Below are 18,753 nucleotides of genomic sequence, written 5' to 3'. Positions count from 1 at the left end.
GCTAGCGGGTCTCCCATCGTCAAGCCACACGTTGGTGTCGATTTCCTCCCGTCCCGATATTATTCGTTCTTCACATTTCCCTTTCAACCTCCATTTCGTACTGCTGTCAGAGAACTTCTCTATCGTCCTAACAATATCGTCAGTGGGAGCTTGTAGAATGTTCCCTAGTCATTCACACTCTTTGTGACCATCTTACTGCCTTTCTCATTTGACATTTGCGGCCTGCGTCCGGGCCCTGCATCTTTAACCTCCCCTTTCGCATACTGGCCGTCTCCCTTGTCACAGCCTTGGCTGCGTCTTTACCCGGCTCGTTCTCCCCTCTTCTCCAGCAAAGCTACCAGCTTCGAGAATTCTTAGCACGAAAGATTCTGCTCCACAGTGCTTAATCAGTCAACTTCCGGGAACTCTCACATCTTCTGAAGCTTCATCTTCCCACCTCGCGCCGTTGCTCGTCTATCTCGTTGGAGAAGCTTTTCACTTCTGGCATGCTAGCGGACTTTACATCTTACTAGCTGTCATACATGTAACAATGGCACACCCTGATCTCACATCACATCATGTCAATTACCTAATATGGAGGTATGTATCAAATTCCTCTTGAGCCAACCTTGTTGCCTGCCTATATCCTCGTTCCTGTTTTGCCTCCCGCGCACTCACTGGCTGTGGCCCTGGTGCACCTTCGCTGACTCCATGATAGGTACCTCCAAGAATCAGGTAAATTCCTTTTTTTCTTGTGGTTGACGAATGTTCAAGCATTTGTTAATTCCGTTGACGCTCGTTTATAGGACATGGCGAAGCTGCAATCACATTGCAGCGCGCGTGGAATCATGACCCGCAGAGTTTGCCATTTGCCCCATACATCAAAACCCATGCTCTTGTCTCGTTAGTTCAAAAAGGCCTACAGTATTACGAACTGGAGCATTCTATTGATCGGGTATGAACACAATTCTTTCCATGTTATCCTCAAGTATCTATCTTCACCATCCAACCCTCGGTCGCCATTTGCGTGGATGTGAAAAACGAAGAGTGACGTAAAGTCTAATTTGCAATACAGGATGGAAATGCGATATCTTATTCACCATCGACTTATTTCTTCGGACCAGCTCCCTTGGAGCCGGAGACGTCAAAGGTGCAAAACGGCTCGGAGGAGGCAGCAGTTGGCACAGCCCAGGCGCCTGTCTCTCCCGCAAGCAAAGTTGCGCGCGAGAGCGGCGGCGTGACCAACGGTCATTTGACGGCCGAGGCTGCCGCCCCCCAGCCCGTCCGAACTGTGAAGAAAGCTCGCAAAAGCGACCGCTCAGAAACTAACGGAGATGAGGTGCCGATGGAGGTAGATTCCAATGGGGTCACACATCCAGAGGTCAAAGCCGCAGTGGCACCTGAAGAGTCGCCATCAACAGCCGAGCTGGCCGTGGATGGGGATGGCGACGTGAGCATGGGCATCCGACCGGAATCGCAGGACCACCAGGAACCACCCGCACCACCGCCGCCAACCTTTACCCTGACAACCGGCCACAGCGTTGGCGTACAGATCACCCCCGCCAAGGCGGCCGACCTGGCGCCCGACACAGCCCTTCTGGAGGTGGCTGGTGATGATCACGTGACGAGAACACTGTGGCGTCCCAATGACCCCACCGTTGTCGTCGCCGCTGGTGATACATTCTGTAGTCTATGGAGATTGTCGTCAACCGCGCTCCCTGTGCAAGAAAAGCTTGTTGAGAATAATGGAGACCGTACATGTGTCTCAGCAGTCTCCTGGGAGCCCAACGGACACAAGTTGGCTGTGGCGACATACAATGATATGAGAGGCTCGATCACGATGTATGACGTCTTTGGACACGCCGTGGACCTGCTCCCAGAGGTTCCGCGGATGATCACCGGCTTGCACTGGGTGGAAAATGGCTCGAAGTTGATTGTGGTTGCTTCCGACAGTCGAATTTCCGAGCTTGCTCTGTGGGACGATTCTCTACGTCCGGATGAATTCCCCTCCCCGCAGGTCATCGACGGGACTGTACTCGATCTGTGCTGGCTGGGATGCAGCCAAGTCTATGCTTGCGGTCCTGGCACTGTCTATCAGTGTGATGTGGATTCCAGCGTTCACATCTCACAGACTTTCAAATCAAGCAATGCAGAGAGGCTTTGGGCTTTTATCCGTTGTGCTAGTGTTGGCCCCTCACCCGTGGCCGTTGCCGCATCCTCCGCCAAAGCTGCCCTCTGGGTTCCGACTCACGATATATACGTCGACAATGCTCACGAAGGCGAGATCACTGCAATTGAAATCAAGCCAAACGGAGAACAGTCTGCGGTAACTCAAACTGTCTTCATGGCCTCGTCTTCAACGGACGATACGGTGAAAGTTTGGCGGATTGATCTGGATTCCAAGCGATTTGAATGTATACATCAACTCTCCCTTGGCCCCTCATCGCCCGCTCTGGCTGCTAGTTTCTCACCAGATGGCTACGCCCTTGCAGCTGCCAGCAAGGACAGTCTGCTCATCTGGAACGCACAAAGAGGCGGGACCGCGATGGCTGCATGGAAAGCCCCAGGACGTGAAGAGCGGAAATCAGAAGATGAACCAGGGGCCCCCGTCAACGGACCTAATGGAATTACAGAACCGGTCCTGGACCGTTCTCTGGCGTGGGATACTGATGGCAAGAAACTTGCGTTTGGATTTGGTAACCACGTATGGCAATTTCGACCCTAAAGAGTTCAGCATACTAACTATGATCAACTAGTTGGCTATCGTCAACCTGCAGCGCTGAGTTCTTCAAATCGATGACAATGTCGCCTCGCTCAGGTTCTTGCGACACTATTTCGAGATTATGATCGATGACTATTCGATGCACATACTGTACGTCACTTCATTAAGCGGCGATGAAGGCAAACCGGGAACACAGGCCAGCTGCAGCATCATGGCGTTTTGCCTCAAACAGATCTCGTCTTTGCGCTCAAGGTTTTCGGCAGGCCCCGATGTACCATGTTATCGAAGCGCAATCCCGGAGAGCACCCATCACGTCTACAGAATACACCTTTACAGCTATATTACCATAATTATAGTTCTTGCTTCGATAAATACTGGGTTAGATCACTCTTAAACGGCGCAGGTTGGACTCAGGCAGCAAAAGCGGCGGTTGGCGACTTCACGGGTTGATTACGGTGGCTCTTGTGACTTCATTTCACTCTCTTCTTTTTACGCACTGTACCAATTGTTTTTGGTCGACTGATTGGGCGCAAGTGCGCGCCGCCTCATCTCCAATTTAGTGGGGTAACACCTTCTCAGAAACCTCTGGCAATTCGGCTCTGGGTAGCATCATCGGTGCTTGGTATCACCAATTACATGTCCATTTCCTCTAAACCAGCGATCCCTAGTCTCATCAATCCAGACTTGTTTGGGAATGGTCCCTCTGTCTTTGCATCTGCTCCCTTCTTTGTTCCCTTCTCAGGTCGCGATCCTTCTGTCGAACGTGAAAGCCCTCCTCGACGTCCTTCCAACCCCGCATCCATGCTGTGATGCCTTCAAAGAGCGCTTCTCCGTCGTCATTGAATCGTTCTTCCTTGGCACACTTCGTCCACCGCCGTTGACTCTTTCGCCGATGCTTCATCGTGGGCCCCTCCGTCACAGCTAAGAGGTGCTGCTTGTGCCAGTCGTCCACCCAGATTTCTAAGCCATTGATCGTTCCTTGCATGGCCTCCCGTTCTGCTGAGTCTTCAAGGATATCTTTCCGACTAGTATCGAAATATCAGTATGCTAATCACAGCAAGGCAACAGACAAGAGTCATGAGGCACCACTCACAGTTCGTGTATCTCGTCGTCTAGCTCTGCCAGTCTCTGTGTCAACACCTGGCGCTCCTGGGTGAGCAAACTGTGGATTTCAAGCGACTCTCTGCGGCGCTGGCTGAATTCCGCTTTCATCGTTGTAACTTCGTTGAGAAGATCTGTCAGCTGAGAGTGCGATATACCCTGGACAGAACCGACATGATTCGCTGTTGTCGACACTGGTATGTTGGAATTCATATGTGGATCTCGAGGAGAATCTACTGGGCTGGGCGGTCGAGAATGCGCACGGGGTCGACAACGGGCGACTTCATGTGAGATTCCCGGACGCGGATCAAGCAGGGCCTCCATCTCCTGGAGGCAGTGATGGATTGTGGTGGAGTCTGATATAGAAACCGAGTTACTTTCGGACAGAATCTGAGCCACTCGGGTGAGACGTGCAGGCAATGAGGTTGCATCATTCATATCGCTTTCGAGGATATGAGAAGCGTGATCGGGGTCTGTGAGAGTCTTGTCCCATGTTTGCTCCGCCACCGATGACGGCGGCGAGGGCTGTAAGTAAGACGTCTGATGTTCCATGGAGGGCTATTCCAGGGGTTTAGAGACTTTGTTGTGTTCTCGTTTTTGATAACTGGATCCTATCGTAATGCCACTTATTCCCTTATCTCGATAATCTCTTAGAAATCTCAGGCCTCTGAGCATAGAATTCGAGGGTCGGTGCAAGGGGGCGGATTAGAAGTAGCGTGCTGCAAGCCCGTGCGCACAGGAGAAAAAGGGTGAAATGTACCCTGATTTCTTTTAGATTTCCTTCAGATTGACGTGCAGTGATACCCAAGAAAAGGTTTGGGCGAAGGTGTTAAGCAACAGCTCAGGCCCGGCCTCAGATGATGACGATGACTGCTGGAATAATGCTTCCAGCAAGAACAACAGCTGATCAGGCGAAGGATTTCCACAGCAACCGGATAGCTTGGGTTGGGCCACAGGATGGCAGAGGAGCTTGAGCTTGGAAGGTAGAAAAGAAAGAGTATATTTTATATCCTGAATTGTCAGCTAGGGAATGATCCCGATGGTCCATACTTCAGTAGATAGACAGATACTCAAGCAAGCGAATTGCAGGAGGAACAATGGAATTGTTGACAGTCGGGCTGTCAATAACATTAGCTAGTTAGTTGGATGATAATGATGAATAAGAATCGGGATGAATGCCGCCGTCTATCAGGCCGGTAACGCTAGTCCGGGTTGGGAGAACGGCATACTTACGGTCTGGATGGCCAGTTCGGGAACATATCAATCTTGGAACTTACAACTGGATCACTTTACGGAACTTTTGCTTTTCCCATCCTCAGCGTCTCCCTAGCCGTGACTTATTCTTTTGCCTCTCTCACTCTCACTCTCCCATTCTTTTCACTGTGAAAAGTCCTTTTTATACCGAGGTCTATTGCCTCTGCTCGCCCGCCCGCCCCGCCCGCCAGCAAATCCCACCCCCCCCTCCATCTCCGGCTTGCTTCCGGACTCGGGCTCTTTTTGATTGTCCCTCCCTGCCAATCTTCTCCCGCACCTCCCCTCCTCCGTTACTTTTTCCCGCACACCACCAACTTCATACGCAAAGATGGCGCCGTCTGTAAGTGTTTTTCTAGTTCTTGCATTGCCTCTAAGCATGTAACATGCATTGTGCTCGACAAAAATCACCAACTTAACTGGTACGAAAGTGGTTGCATGCTAATTCCTTCTGACTCACTCAGATCACGATTGTGCCGTCTCTCGAGACTGCAGGCGAGGTCATCGATTCCGTCCGAGACTCCAAGTTTGCTCCCAACCTTTTGCCGTTGGTTACCTCTATCTCAGCCGACCTCTTGACTCCTACCCTGGCATATCTGAAGATCGCAGAGAAGTGAGTCATTTGCTGCCCGCGACCTCCGCCGCTGAGTAGGCGCGCTGACCGGCCCAGATCGAAATTGTCGTTCCTCTACGAAAGTGCTGCCACCACAGAAACCATCGGAAGATACAGTTTTGTTGGAGCTGGTATGCGGTACCCTTGCTAATCCACTTTCCCCGGCTTTCGAGATTCAGAGCTCGTGACTGATTCCTCCGTCTACTTTTTCTCTGGGTGCGCAGATCCTCGCAAAGTGATCAAGACTGGTGCTGGCCATGGGCCCGAGTGTGACCCGCTGCCGATTCTGGAGGAAGAGTTGTCCGGATATCGTGTCGCGACAGTGCCCGGGTTGACTCTTCCTCCTCTGACCGGAGGTGCTATCGGCTACGTTGGTTACGACTGTGTGCGGTATTTCGAACCTAAGACGGCCCGCCCAATGAAGGATGTGCTGGGTATTCCCGAGTCGCTCTTCATGCTCTTCGACACTATCGTCGCTTTCGATCACTTCTTCCAGGTTGTCAAGGTCATCACATACATCCCCATCCCCAGCAGCAAGACGGAGCTCGAGACCGAGTACCGCAAGGGCCAGGAGGCCCTTCAGCGCATTGTCGCGACTCTACTGCGCCCCGACCACCCACTTCCACCCCAGGGTCCTATCCTACAGAATCAGGAATACACGTCGAACATCGGACGTGAAGGCTACGAGCGTCATGTTACTCGCCTGAAGGAGCACATTTCCAAGGGTGACATCTTCCAGACCGTGCCCTCGCAGCGGCTGTCCCGCCCCACCTCCCTCCACCCCTTCAACCTCTTCCGACACCTGCGCACCGTCAATCCGTCCCCGTACCTTTTCTACATCGACTGTGAAGACTTCCAGCTGGTTGGTGCCAGTCCGGAGCTGCTGGTCAAGGAGGAGAAGGGCCGCATTATCACACACCCGATCGCGGGTACGGTAAAGCGCGGCCGGACGCCGGAAGAAGACGAGGCGTTGGCCACCGAGTTGCGCAGCAGTCTGAAGGACCGCGCGGAGCACGTTATGCTGGTGGATCTGGCACGCAACGACGTAAACCGAGTATGCGACCCGACGACGACACAGGTTGATCGGTTGATGGTGGTGGAGAGATTCTCGCACGTGCAGCATCTCGTGTCGCAGGTCTCGGGTGTCTTGCGGCCGGAAAAGACGCGCTTCGATGCATTCCGGTCAATTTTCCCCGCGGGGACGGTGTCGGGCGCACCCAAGGTCCGGGCGATGCAGCTGATTGCGGAGCTGGAGGGCGAGAAGCGCGGTGTGTATGCGGGCGCGGTGGGTTACTTCGGCTATAACATTGCCAGCGCAAATGGAGCGGCAGAAGTGCCGGGTGCAATGGACACTTGCATTGCGCTGCGGACAATGATGGTCAAGGACGGGGTGGCTTACCTGCAGGCGGGAGGAGGCATTGTATTCGACTCAGACCCGTACGATGAGTACGTGGAGACGCTGAACAAGCTGGGAGCGAACATTGCCTGCATCAAGGGCGCTGAGGCCAAATACCTCAGTCTGGAGGAAGAGCAAAAATCCTAGAATAGCAGTTCTTTGTCCTCTCATTGTTCATATATCTAGTTTCAACTTCCTCTTCCCCTTCACTTCCCTTCTTTCGTCTCCTCAGGCTTTAGATGAAATGAGGGATGTTTCAGTGTAAACAATGCACATGAAGTATAGACCTCTCTGCGATGACTGGTAGCTAGATGCTGTCAATAATCTGATGCAAACTTTTGGAAAACCGGGGCCCGGAGATGACATAAGGTTTAGCCGACCAGAAGGACCAGGAAACCGCATAAATTCTGCTGCCTGCAACTTCCACCATTTCTTTGCGGGTGGGAGTGCGGACGCTTTTTTCTCTGTCAATTAGAAAGATCGCATGGACGGGGTCAGGTTTCATTGGAGTTAGTTAGGATGAGGCCGAACGTGGTTCGATCTGCAAGAAAGGCCGGCCGGCCCCTGCCTGCGATGACGTCGATTGCGAGGCCGGCCAGGCGCTAAAGCACAACACACGGGGAAAATGGCTTTGCACCGCCTCGGGAAAGAGAGCATATTCAGTATTCCGCGTTGGTTATGGGTGGGAGAGACCTGGAGCAGGATGAGTCGGATGGTTTGGAAAGGCCTTCGAATCTCTAGCCTCGATTTTCTCCGACTGGGATGGAAGTTCGGCGAATGTTTGTATAGGGGAATGGTCAATTGACGTCAAGTGGTGCTTAAAGTGAACACTATCATGTTAAATAACATGGAGCCACCCCAGCGACTCCAGATAGGACTATTGTCATGAGTAGAAGAAACAGAGTGCATAGAGACGGAGAGCAGAGGAAGAGGAAGGAATGACACCATCCCCAGTAGTTCAGTTCCATTATCGCTCGGGTTCCTTCTCCTGATCATCGCATCCATCAATATCAAATTCATCAAAATCTCCCTCCTTCTCCCTTCCTGCTCCTTCTTCTTCGCTCTTCTGGTCTCCGCAGTATTTATCCGTTCATTCTCCTTTCGGTTGGCTTTGAACAAACCGTTTTTGTACCGTCCCAATCCCTTCTTCGTCCTTGTACGTTGTCGCAGTGCCCCTATTCGACTGGCCGCTGCCCGAGGGAAGTGAATGAACGCCCGAGAAGGCAGATTCGACAACCTGACGCAGCTACACACTCGAAAGAGAATTTCTTTGCATTTAACACGAGCGCATTGCATCCGAGCTCAGTGAGAACGGAAATCCCCGCTAATCCAGGACGGCTTAGAGGTGTGGTTGTGAGAAATTGGCTGGAATTTATTGAACGGTCTTCCGGTGGCACCCAACCTTTTAGTCCGCCCGATCTCTCTCTTGCTCCGCTTCCTCTTCTCTTCTCTTCCTCTCTTCTTCTCCTCCTCCACACTCCTCCCTTCCCCTCACACCTCTTTTTCTTCTCTTTCAACTCCATCATCCTATTTCCGACCATCCACTGCTATCTGCAGTCGCGATCTCCTGTTCTTCGAATCACCTTGAGTCGCACCAGTCTTAAGTTCCGACTGTCTCACGGTCACTGAGTGACAATTCCGAACGCGGCTTACATACGCCTTTCCCACCGTTCTAAGCGCGATAAGGAGTCGGACTGGTTCTGCTCCCCATCGCAGTTGCTCCATCCTCCCCAGCTCCATTGACACCTATTTCTGCGCGATCGCCTTGTTCGCCTCGCTCACAACCTCCTCCCTCATTATCTCCCCCTCTTACGCAAGCCAAAGGCGGAAAGGGCCGCCTAGTCTATCCTCACTTCTCCCATCAACACACTCAATACCGCCACCATGTCTAAAGTCGTGCGCAGTGTGAAAAACGTCACCAAGGGTTATTCCTCCGTGCAGGTCAAGGTTCGAAATGGTACGTTGGACTGTTACTGCCCGCTTATCTTGCCTCCGATCGGCTGTAGCCTACGATACACCCTCCTTATCGTCATAACTTCCAGTCAATCCATGGTCACCTCCATTCCAGCATTTTCTCCATTGGACGAGTGTATAGTCGATTGACGCTAATGTCACATTTCTTCTTCCCTTCACAGCTACGAGTAATGATCCTTGGGGGCCAACTGGCACCGAGATGGCCGAAATCGCCGCCTTGACCTTCAGCAGGTAGGCTACCCCGCGTCCTCCGTGGCCTGCATGGTCCCGCGACTCAAACTGACCCCCCTCGTGCAAACATTTAGCCCCACCGATTTCTATGAGATCATGGACATGTTGGATAAGCGCTTAAACGACAAAGGCAAAAATTGGCGCCACGTCCTCAAGTCATTGAAAGTCTTGGATTACTGCCTGCACGAAGGCTCCGAATTGGTAGTAACGTGGGCCCGTAAGAATGTCTACATCATCAAGACTTTGCGCGAGTTTCAGTACGTTGATGAGGACGGACGTGATGTCGGACAAAACGGTACGTTAATATGGGGTGGCTGGGGTAATCTACGTAATATCTAACTGAATCCGATTACAGTCCGTGTGGCCGCCAAGGAACTCACCTCGCTCGTTCTGGACGAAGACCGATTGCGCAGCGAGCGCTCCGATCGCAAGCTCTGGAAGTCCCGGGTGAGCGGTCTGGATGACCATCAAGGGGGCTACGCTCCAGAGCCCCGTCGCGAGCGCCGCGAGCGTCGCCGCACCACAAATGACGACGACGATGCCGAATACCGCTTGGCAATTGAGGCGAGCAAGTATGAAGCCGAGGAGGAGCGCAAGCGCCGGGCTAGGGATACAGCCGCGGTTGACGACGACGAGGATCTGGCGAAGGCAATCAAATTGAGCAAGGAAGAAGAGGAGTTGCGCAAGCGGGAGCTGGAGGAGAGCAATGCCCATTCCCTGTTCGATGATGCCCCTACGCAAGTCGCCCAGCCGCAACCTACCGGATACAACCAGGGTTACCAGCAGCAGAGCGCGGTCGACTGGTTCGGCAACCCGATCAACCCGCAACAGCCGCTGACAACTGGTTATTTGAACAACCAATATGCCCAGCCTACTGGTTTCCAGAGTCAGATGACCGGTATGCCCAATGGGTATGGCAACGGATTCCAGGCGCAGCCGACCTCGTTTGACCAGAACCCCTACAGCCAGGCGCAGAACAACTATCTGCAGCCGCAGGCCACTGTACAGCCACAACACACAGCATTCAACGTCAACAACCCCTGGGGAGGCGACGCATTTTCCCAGCAGCAACAGCAGCAACAGCCGCAACAGCCGCAACAGCAGCAGTTCCAACAACCTCAGGATAACTTTTTGTCGGCGGGTACGAACAACCCATGGGCTAGCCCACAGCCAGCGGATGCTCTGAAACCGATGCCTACGGGATCGAACAATCCATTTGCACCACGTACTCAGCAGTTCCAGAGCCGACCCGCTACTACTGGACCTCCATCACTGAATACTTTGGCGGAAGAGAGGGTCACGAACCAATTCACATCGCCCAATCCGATCGCGAACTACCAGACACAGCCACAGTCACTTGCTCCGCCCCAGCAGTCTTTCACGCCGCAGAAGACCGCACCCACTCAGATGCTGGATCCGCATCGCGCACAGTTGAACGCACTCTTGGCTTCTGGAGAGGGACAAGACACTTTCGGAAATGTGGGAGATTTGCGTATACCCGCCCAGCATACGGCCCCGGGTACATTTGTCAACTCGGCCGGACAGGGACTGGACAGGCTCCGGGCCACGCGGACGGGCAACAATCCTTTCTTCGCCCAGCCGCAGCAGCAGTTCGTTCCACAGCAGACGGGGTTTGCGCAGCCGGTCAACAACCCTTGGGGAGGACAGCAGACGTATCATCAGCAGCCTCAGCAGGGTGGCAGTTTGATCGATCTGTAGGACCGCAGGGTGAATTGGTGTATTGACGGGGAGTGGGGGGGCTGGAATTAATCCTGATTTTGATATCTGAAGCCCGTTGTCCCCCGGGCTTTCTTATGTTTGTTATTATTTGCCTTCACTTGGTTTTTTTTTTTTTTTTTTTTACTTTCCCCCCTTTATAGTTGATATCAAGAGTCATCGAATTCGGATACCAAGGTTTCTTGTCTATTGTTATTGTGCTTTTGGTTGGTGTCAAGCTTCTACAATCCACACTTGTTGTTTCTGCTCCCATCTCTGCTCACACGACTACTGCGGCAAGGCCTGCTTATCCAACTCACACCAACTCCATCGCTTGTAAAGATCCTCGCAAGTATGAACCCCCTCGCTTGGACGGACTGCGTCGCCCGCGGGAATCATCACTCGCATAAACTCCTTTGCTTGCAGGAATAGCCTTACTCATGAAAGTTGCCTCGCTTATACACCGCAGCTGAATTCAAGCCACATGGACTGATTTTATCTAGAAAGATTTACATCTTTACCCCTTTGGTAGAGTGGCTTGTTATACTTCCTGAACCAAACTTGAACCAAACCAAAGGCCTCAACTTTATTATACGACATGTAACTGACTCACTTGTTCATTTTGATTTTCAGTTGGGAGAATGTTATTGCGGCGACGCATCCCTATGCCCGTCTTTTTGTTCTTGGCATGCCAGAATAGAACAAAGACCGGTGGCTACATGACTTCGGATGAAGCAACAAAGGGTCTAAAGATATATGCCTCTAACTTCATCATTGGCGATCGAATTGAAGGAGGCCGAAACTGAGAAGGGTAAGAATCTAGTAAAAGTTATAGATTTTCAAGGGGGACCGCAAAAGAGAACGGAGTTTAGATCTATTGTCGGAATGTCGTCCTCTCTGACTGACTGACTGACTGACTGACTGACTGACTGACTGACTTACCCTGGGCACTGCAGTTGCCTATACTCCCTGTTAGAGACTAGCTCGAAAGGTTATCTCTCCACCTGCAGGTGGATCCTCAGACCCATGTGGTAGGATTATAAGGGCCGACATACAGCTTTGAGCCTGAAGCCTGGGCTACTCTAGCGGAAATATACTCGGGACCAGCAACCCCCAAGGCAAGTCTTGCTTGCTATAGCTTACCGAATAAGCAATATCATGTTTGCCGAAGTGTAGCTAGTATGAGACACAAAAGGATTCCAGCAATGATCGCTGTGTAATTCGTCTGTCCCATGGGACATGATCCTGGCCCTAGAAGCCCCAAGGCTCATCATGAATGAGGGTACAGGAAGAACAATGAGTTCACTTGACTATAAATGCCTCTAGAGGTATCCGAGTGCACTCATTCTCAAGGTATCCCTTGTACATTTTTTTTTCTCTTAAGATTCAGCAGATATCTGTATCAGCGAATTACTTCGCAAGGCAGCAGTTATATACCAGTTTCTCCCGCAATGTTACTTTCGTCCCGGCATCTTTGTCTACTCTTCAGTGCGACCCTCGTCATTTTACTTCTCTGGAGGCTGCCGATCAGCAGTTCTCGGGCATTTTGTCGCAGTGGCTCGCCCTTGCCGGTCCAGTCTCGAAGAGATATCGACTGGTCACGGTTTGCCTACGTGCAATATGCCACCAACACCGCCTATCTTTGCAACTCGGTGATGATGTTCGAAAGACTTCATCAGTTGCAAAGCCAACCAGATCGCGTCTTGATGTATCCTTCGTGCCTCGATCCCGAGATGGACTCCATTGAAGGTGAATTGCTGCGCAAGATGCAGGCGCATTACCGCGCGCGGCTGGTTCCGATTGACGTGCAGAGTCGAATCAGTAGTGATGGTAAGCAACACCATTAATTGGCTGGTGCAGGCACGAACCAGAGAGAGAGAGAGAGAGAGAGAGAGATTGAGACTGACTCTCAATCTAGTGACATGGGCAGAGAGCTCTACCAAGCTTCTGGCTTTCAACCAAACCCAGTACGCGCGTGTGCTGAGTCTAGACTCCGATGGGACGATCTTGCAGGTATGCGTTCTCTCTCCCTCTCTCTGTATGCTGGCTAGTTATTTGGTCTGAGCAGATACTGAGAATCACCCCTCCCCAACCCCAGCAGGCCATGGATGAATTGTTTTTGCTTCCCCCGGCCCCAGTGGCAATGCCCCGCGCGTACTGGCTCGGGTTCGAGCATCGCCTGCTCACCTCCGCGGTCATTTTGATCCAGCCCTCGGACTCCGAGTTTGGCTACATCTAGGAGCGGATCCAAGGGGCTGGACAATCCGACTACGACATGGAGATCCTGAACGATCTGTACAAGGACCGTGCGATGGTCCTTCCTCACCGTCCCTATATCCTCTTGACCGGCGAATTTCGTGCCCGACTTCACACGAACTATCTCGGCGGCCATCCGCACACCAGCTGGAACCCTGACTTGGTCTTGTCAGAGGCCAAATTCCGGCATTTCTCGGATTGGCCGGTCTCCAAGGCAAGTCTGCTTTTTGCACCCGATGGATCTATCCAACTGTTTCCGCCTGGACTTTGTAAGGTACTGGACTGACATCTAGATCGATCCACTCAAGCCTTGGCTGAAGACCCCGGATACGGTCATGGACCAAGAACAACCGGCCTGTAATAATGCGACCCAGACGGGGAGGCCAGATTGTCGCTCTCGTGAGCTCTGGCTAGGCTTTTACCAGGACTTTGCCCAGCGTCGACAGGTACGAGCTCTGGTTCTTATTTGAGCATACCTCCCTACTTACACTTGCTTTTAGAGGCTCTGTAGATTGAATGTACACTGAACATGGGCAAGCGATCGTGCGAACTCCAATTGTACCCGGCTCCGCACGGCCGACCGTCCTCAGGCCCAGTGATGCCACGATCTCCGCGAGCTTGAGCGATTGGGAAAATAGCTGGGAAGGTCACTGGACGGAGTTACCGATACTGCGTGGAAGCTCTGGGTCACCGGCCGACGACGGCGGCGGCGGCGATGACGGTGGTCTTTCCGACATTGCTAAGGCCGGCATCGGGCTGGGCGTGAGCCTGTCACTCACCCTGGCCCTGGCAGCAGAAGTCCTGCTCCGGTACGGGTACGGGAATCGATGCACACGTTCCCCTAAGCTCATCAACAACAAGGGGCGTGTGGTTGTCGGCTCGCATTCGCGGAACTACTCGCGGTCCGCAGGCGTGACACAAGATCAACGGCTCGGGCACCCAAGGACTCTCGCAAGGTCCAATGAGCCTTCTTGGCAGGTGTATGAGCTGCAAGGTCAGCGCCATGGTAGTGTATATGAGCTTTCTTGAAGGACCTCACTCAAGCTTCAGCCCGTTAGGGTACTCTGTGTTTCGGCGCAATTTCTCTTTCTAAATGGTTCTGGTTCTGGCGGGGAAAGGAGGGAGGAGGCGAGGGGGGGGTTCCACTGCTTCTCAACAGTATAGATATTATGCCCTGACTCTCTTTAGCCCGGACTATATTGTACAATTGATAGTCACACATACTGTTTACTCGAGTGAGAGTTCACTTGTCTATGTTTTCTGCCAGCTTGTGCGTGTGTGTGTGTGTGTGTGTGTATTTTATTACTTCTTTCCCCCATGGCTTTTGAAAGCTTCAGTGCTGCTTTCAGAGCCACCACCCGCCCCTTGTTCATAGCTGTCAATATGAACAGATGAATACTTAGGTAACATGAGTGTCTACCTGGTCATCGTATATCATAATTAGATCTTGAATTGGTCTCTCGGATATATCATAGCCTAATCTGTGACCCTGTGCCTAAGAGCCCTGAGTGACACCTATACCTATACCTATCGCTATCGCTATAGCTATCCCCATCCCCCATCCCCATTGAAACTTTGTTCCGTACAGTTACACCTACATGCTACAGAAAACCACACTCCCCGGATAGTGACCTCGAATAAACCCACCCAAGAAAGCCTTCGCCCGGCCGTCCAGATGGAACATACTCAACCCAAGTCCCCACCATTTTCTCCCAAAGCCTAGCTAGCCAACCCTTCCCACAGAAACGCCTATACGCGAGCTGTCCTGTCCGAAAAAAAAAAAGAAAAACAACAAAATAATCCGTAGTCCCAACCCTAGGCTAGCCGTCCCTCGCATACCCCATACCCCGTACCCCGTACCCCGTACCCCAGGACCAAGTGTACATTCCAGATACAGATCAAACGACTGACTCCCCTCCAAGCACTTAGACTAACAATACCACACGACAATGAAACCAAGGAATAGGGAAGAAGTTGCCGGAGAAGAAGTATAGAGGAGTAAAAGGTCAAAGATGCCGAACCCTCTGCTCTATCCTCCCCGCTCACCAAACTGTCTCGCCCACTCCTCATACTCCTGTAACCCGTCCTTACTGACACTCGGCCGGATGGAGAGCAAGCTCGCCTCGAAATCCTGGAACCGGATCGGTTGAATCTGGTCCATCGGGGTGTGCAGTAATGCCTCTCCGAGGTTGCGGAGCGGGCCCATGGCGGCGTCTTTGGCCAGGGCGGTCATGTCGGAGCCGGAGAAGCCTGGATGAGATTAGTCAATTAAACACATACCCCTCAAAGACAAAGAAAAGAAAAAGAAAAAGAAAAGAAAAATGGGCGAGACTCACCCTCCGTGACCTGGACTAATACCTCGATGTCCTCATCCGTCAACTCGTGGTTTTGGTGGCTGAGCAGTTTGCGGAGTTGCTGTTCGCGGACGTGCTGTTCGGGGAGTGGGATGTATTGTCGCCGGACGAAGCGGCGACGGGCCGCCTCGTCGATGTCCCAGGGCATGTTCGTGGCGGCGAGGACGAGCACGCGGCTGGCGTCGCCGATCTTCTTGTCCTTCTGTTCGCGGCCGGCGGCGGCGCGTTGGAGGTCGGACCATTGGATGAGAAATTCGGTCTTGGAGCGGCGGGAGGCTTCGTTCTCGGTGCCCGAGGAGCGCGCGGAGAGCAGGGAGTCGATCTCGTCGACAAAGATGATGGACGGGGCCAGGGCTTTGGCCAAGCCGAACAGCGCGCGCACGAGTTTCTCACTCTCGCCGTGCCACTTGGAGGTGAGCGTGGAGGCCGAGACGGAGAAGAAGGTCGATCGAGATTCGGTGGCCACCGCTCGGGCAAGCATCGTCTTGCCTGTGCCTGGCGGTCCGAAGAGGAGCATGCCGCGCGCCGGTTCGCGGAGACCCGAGAAAAGGTCGGGCCGGAGGAAAGGGTAGACCACGGCTTCTTTGAGGGCCTTCTTGGCTCCGTCCAGACCGGCGATATCGTCCCAATAGACTTCGTCACCGCGGACAACGATGTCGTTCAGTATTTGGCGCGCAGCCGTCGCATCGATGCCCCTAGGGAGCTTGTTCATTACATTCAGGATGGCATCCTCTTCGTCTTCTTCCGCGAGGTCTTCCTCGTCCGGATCTGTGGACTTGGGACCAGATGATTCGGGGTCGCTGGAAGGAGGCGTCACAGTGCGATTCACGCCTCCTGGCGATTGAGCAGCGATTCTCGCGCTGCTGGGTGAAAGCGCCAGTCGATCCAACCCAGGAACCAGCCTGCCATCGGTCGACGAGGTGGGGGTAATCCGTGGACGAGATGCCGGCTTGGTTCGCGGCGTGCCCGAACCTTCGGGCGGCGGGTGTGGTGACACTCCTGATGGGGAAGAAGTGGGATGGGGTGACCGTAAGGAGACTGGTTTCGGTTTGATAGAAGGCTTCGGCGGAGGTTGCGGCCGACTGGTATTCCTTGACTGCGATTCAACCGCAGCGGGGAGCGACTGATTGGAGGACTGATGCCGTACTTCGCCGCCGACCGGTTTGGGGTGTGTCGATGTAGTAGGGGTGGTAGTGGAGGAGGAGGTTGCCGTTCTCCGTGCAGAGGGCCGATGCGATACCGACTGGTCTGAGGCACGAGGTTTCCGACCATGTCGACGTTCGTCGGGATCATCCGCCGGATGTGTTGCTCTCCTTGGAACACGCTCGTCGCCGGAGAGCGGACGACGGGATTCGGACTCTTTTCGGATACTCGAGTCATTGGAGGCCCGGGTTGAGGCCAATGCCGCATCACTGGCCGTTCGGTCTGGCGGCGTGAAGGACGGGTAGATACTACCCCAGGCCAGCCCTGCAGCCTGAGAGGCTGCGGCCGGCCGCAGATCCCTCCGGCGAGAGCTGTCCTTCTTCTTGCTCTGTTTCTTGATGTCTGAACTGCGCAGGGTAAAAGGCATGGTCAGCTTGCGCCGCTCGGGGCTCGAGGTGCGCGAATCGGCCTTGCTCGGGGAATGCGACTGGGTGCGCAGGGCGGGGGTTCCCGGCATGGGGGGAGACGTGGCGGCACTGGCTGATTCCCGCCGGATTGACTCCGAACTGACGGTGGTGGTGGGAGTCGGACGACCGGGGATGGTGGGCGGTTTGGAGAGATCGGTGTATCCAACGGCGGGAACGGTCCCGTCGCCGATCCAACCGGGGGTGGCGCGCGGAGGCGATTTGCCCGATGAATCCTTTCTACTTTCGCGAAGGGCCTGAAGGAGATCGACGCGCTCGCGGCATTGCAGCTCCAGCTGACGGATGGAGTCCTGCAAAGCCCGTTCGGTTTCGTTCTTGGGGGTATACTTGGCGGGAACTCGATAAGCGTTGTGATAGTAGATCGTTTCCAGAGCGGAGCGCCAAGATCTTAAGGCTTCCTCCTCATTATTCTGCCACAATCGGAATGGTTTAGCTTGGAGTATGGGAGTAGAATGCTGTGGAACAAAAGTACAGACCTGACCCTCGAAGTAGACGGCAGTTGAGCACATCAAATAGCAATCATCGTAGGTCTTCTGCAATGAAGACGCCGGCTTGGGGCGCATCATTCATTCGAAGTTGAAGGAGGGGGGGAGGAGATGTGAGATGGAGCGGGAATCTTGCAGGACCCGCCCGCAATTTAGTTGTAGAGGGAGAAGGAGGGATGAAAGGGAGATCGACGGGTGAGAAACGAGTGGCAGGGGAGAAGTGTGCAGATCAACCAATTGAGTGGGTGGAGAAGAGTCCGTCAGTCGGGGTGAAGTAGAATTGAGGAATAGAGAAAAAAAGAGAGAGAGGTTGGAAGTCAGTCGTAGTAGCAAGTAGGAAGAGAACTGGAACTGGCGGGGGTTTGGCCGGGTTCGGTCTGGGGATGTTCTTTTTCCGATTTTTCCCAGTGACGTCGTTCGCTGGACGCTTTCTGTCCCCTCCTTCTCTTTGCAGCCTGTGCCTCTTCGCCTCCTCTCCAATTATTGACATGGTTATGGGAAAAAAAAGTCTCATATTTTTGATCATTCCATCCACTTCAAAACCAATCAACAAACCAATCAGCCTTTTCCTGCAGTTCCCTCTATATAACGTACATACAGAAATTTATTCACAGTGAATCAATCGCAGTGTATCCCGAGCGGCGCAGCAACGACTAGGACTAAAATGCAGTGCAGAGAGGAAGAGGCGGTAGTACTCCAACCTGACAGACCATAAGTATAAAGGAAAAAAAAAAAGAAAAGGAAAATCGTCCAGATATTTCCCCTTGCGTCCCGTCAACGCCTACCAATTAAGCATACATCAATCAGGCCCAGTCAAATCAAAAGGCCTCGAACCAACCAAGAAGCAGCAGTAATTACAGCAGCTGCGCAAGCGCCAACTCACACCCCGATGGTCTACTTTTCACCATCCATCCAACTCATCCAATCAGTCAATCAGAAAGCCCCATCCAGGTCAAGAAAATTGAAAAATAACACGTCAGAAGAGTAATATAAGCATGGTTCTAGCTCAGCTCGGAGATAGACAGGTCAGTCCCTCGGAGTCTCCCC

General features: G+C 53.1%; 7 protein-coding genes across 7 annotated transcripts; 4 read left to right on the top strand and 3 right to left on the bottom strand.

Annotated features, from left to right (window-relative positions):
• Nucleotides 1-529: 529 nt before the first annotated feature.
• Nucleotides 530-2,704, top strand: BO82DRAFT_278009 (WD40 repeat domain-containing protein; the record flags this gene model as incomplete). The annotated part of the gene is made up of 4 exons (XM_025631210.1): nucleotides 530-579; nucleotides 698-714; nucleotides 786-934; nucleotides 1,055-2,704. 4 exons carry the CDS (start codon nucleotides 530-532, stop codon nucleotides 2,702-2,704), a joined length of 1,866 nt encoding a protein of 621 aa, XP_025494392.1.
• A 508-nt stretch (nucleotides 2,705-3,212) lies between these two features.
• BO82DRAFT_24294 (uncharacterized protein) lies at nucleotides 3,213-4,589 on the bottom strand. The gene is made up of 2 exons (XM_025630805.1): nucleotides 3,795-4,589; nucleotides 3,213-3,726 (listed from the first exon to the last, which is right to left on the bottom strand). The coding sequence occupies exons 1-2, from the start codon at nucleotides 4,352-4,354 to the stop codon at nucleotides 3,375-3,377; spliced, it is 912 nt and encodes a 303-aa protein (XP_025494391.1). The 5' UTR covers nucleotides 4,355-4,589; the 3' UTR covers nucleotides 3,213-3,374.
• Nucleotides 4,590-5,246: 657 nt separating this feature from the next.
• Nucleotides 5,247-7,359, top strand: trpE (anthranilate synthase TRP2). Its single transcript, XM_025634615.1, has 4 exons — nucleotides 5,247-5,396; nucleotides 5,518-5,666; nucleotides 5,724-5,797; nucleotides 5,891-7,359. The coding sequence occupies exons 1-4, from the start codon at nucleotides 5,385-5,387 to the stop codon at nucleotides 7,207-7,209; spliced, it is 1,554 nt and encodes a 517-aa protein (XP_025494390.1). The 5' UTR covers nucleotides 5,247-5,384; the 3' UTR covers nucleotides 7,210-7,359.
• Nucleotides 7,360-7,718: 359 nt separating this feature from the next.
• Nucleotides 7,719-8,520, bottom strand: BO82DRAFT_24217 (uncharacterized protein). The gene has a single exon (XM_025630797.1). The coding sequence runs from the start codon at nucleotides 8,356-8,358 to the stop codon at nucleotides 7,870-7,872; it is 489 nt and encodes a 162-aa protein (XP_025494389.1). The 5' UTR covers nucleotides 8,359-8,520; the 3' UTR covers nucleotides 7,719-7,869.
• Nucleotides 8,521-9,050: 530 nt separating this feature from the next.
• On the top strand, nucleotides 9,051-11,044 carry BO82DRAFT_24263 (epsin). The gene is made up of 2 exons (XM_025630804.1): nucleotides 9,051-9,562; nucleotides 9,623-11,044. The coding sequence occupies exons 1-2, from the start codon at nucleotides 9,298-9,300 to the stop codon at nucleotides 10,984-10,986; spliced, it is 1,629 nt and encodes a 542-aa protein (XP_025494388.1). The 5' UTR covers nucleotides 9,051-9,297; the 3' UTR covers nucleotides 10,987-11,044.
• Nucleotides 11,045-12,434: 1,390 nt separating this feature from the next.
• BO82DRAFT_372613 (nucleotide-diphospho-sugar transferase) lies at nucleotides 12,435-13,766 on the top strand (the record flags this gene model as incomplete). Its single annotated transcript, XM_025637323.1, has 7 exons — nucleotides 12,435-12,482; nucleotides 12,561-12,813; nucleotides 12,902-12,996; nucleotides 13,085-13,177; nucleotides 13,223-13,453; nucleotides 13,548-13,685; nucleotides 13,740-13,766. The coding sequence occupies 7 exons, from the start codon at nucleotides 12,435-12,437 to the stop codon at nucleotides 13,764-13,766; spliced, it is 885 nt and encodes a 294-aa protein (XP_025494387.1).
• Nucleotides 13,767-15,100: 1,334 nt separating this feature from the next.
• BO82DRAFT_352162 (putative AAA family ATPase) lies at nucleotides 15,101-17,966 on the bottom strand. Its single transcript, XM_025634614.1, has 2 exons — nucleotides 15,576-17,966; nucleotides 15,101-15,489 (listed from the first exon to the last, which is right to left on the bottom strand). The coding sequence occupies exons 1-2, from the start codon at nucleotides 17,782-17,784 to the stop codon at nucleotides 15,269-15,271; spliced, it is 2,430 nt and encodes an 809-aa protein (XP_025494386.1). The 5' UTR covers nucleotides 17,785-17,966; the 3' UTR covers nucleotides 15,101-15,268.
• Between the last annotated feature and the right edge of the window lie 787 nt (nucleotides 17,967-18,753).

This window comes from Aspergillus uvarum (assembly GCF_003184745.1).
Source record: "Aspergillus uvarum CBS 121591 unplaced genomic scaffold BO82scaffold_12, whole genome shotgun sequence".
Taxonomy (NCBI): domain Eukaryota; kingdom Fungi; phylum Ascomycota; class Eurotiomycetes; order Eurotiales; family Aspergillaceae; genus Aspergillus; species Aspergillus uvarum.
This window is presented reverse-complemented; position numbering and strand designations above follow the sequence as displayed.

Coding starts and splice junctions, on each gene's coding strand:
- BO82DRAFT_24294 (XM_025630805.1), bottom strand. CDS start 4,354: ATGGAACATCAGACGTCTTACTTACAGCCCTCGCCGCCGTCATCGGTG. Junction 3,727..3,794: donor GACGACGAGATACACGAACT/GTGAGTGGTGCC, acceptor TTTCGATACTAG/TCGGAAAGATATCCTTGAAG.
- trpE (XM_025634615.1), top strand. Junction 5,667..5,723: donor TATCTGAAGATCGCAGAGAA/GTGAGTCATTTG, acceptor TGACCGGCCCAG/ATCGAAATTGTCGTTCCTCT. Junction 5,798..5,890: donor ATACAGTTTTGTTGGAGCTG/GTATGCGGTACC, acceptor CTGGGTGCGCAG/ATCCTCGCAAAGTGATCAAG.
- BO82DRAFT_24217 (XM_025630797.1), bottom strand. CDS start 8,358: ATGCAATGCGCTCGTGTTAAATGCAAAGAAATTCTCTTTCGAGTGTGT.
- BO82DRAFT_24263 (XM_025630804.1), top strand. CDS start 9,298: ATGGTCCCGCGACTCAAACTGACCCCCCTCGTGCAAACATTTAGCCCC. Junction 9,563..9,622: donor ACGTGATGTCGGACAAAACG/GTACGTTAATAT, acceptor ATCCGATTACAG/TCCGTGTGGCCGCCAAGGAA.
- BO82DRAFT_352162 (XM_025634614.1), bottom strand. CDS start 17,784: ATGCGCCCCAAGCCGGCGTCTTCATTGCAGAAGACCTACGATGATTGC. Junction 15,490..15,575: donor ATTAGTCCAGGTCACGGAGG/GTGAGTCTCGCC, acceptor AATCTCATCCAG/GCTTCTCCGGCTCCGACATG.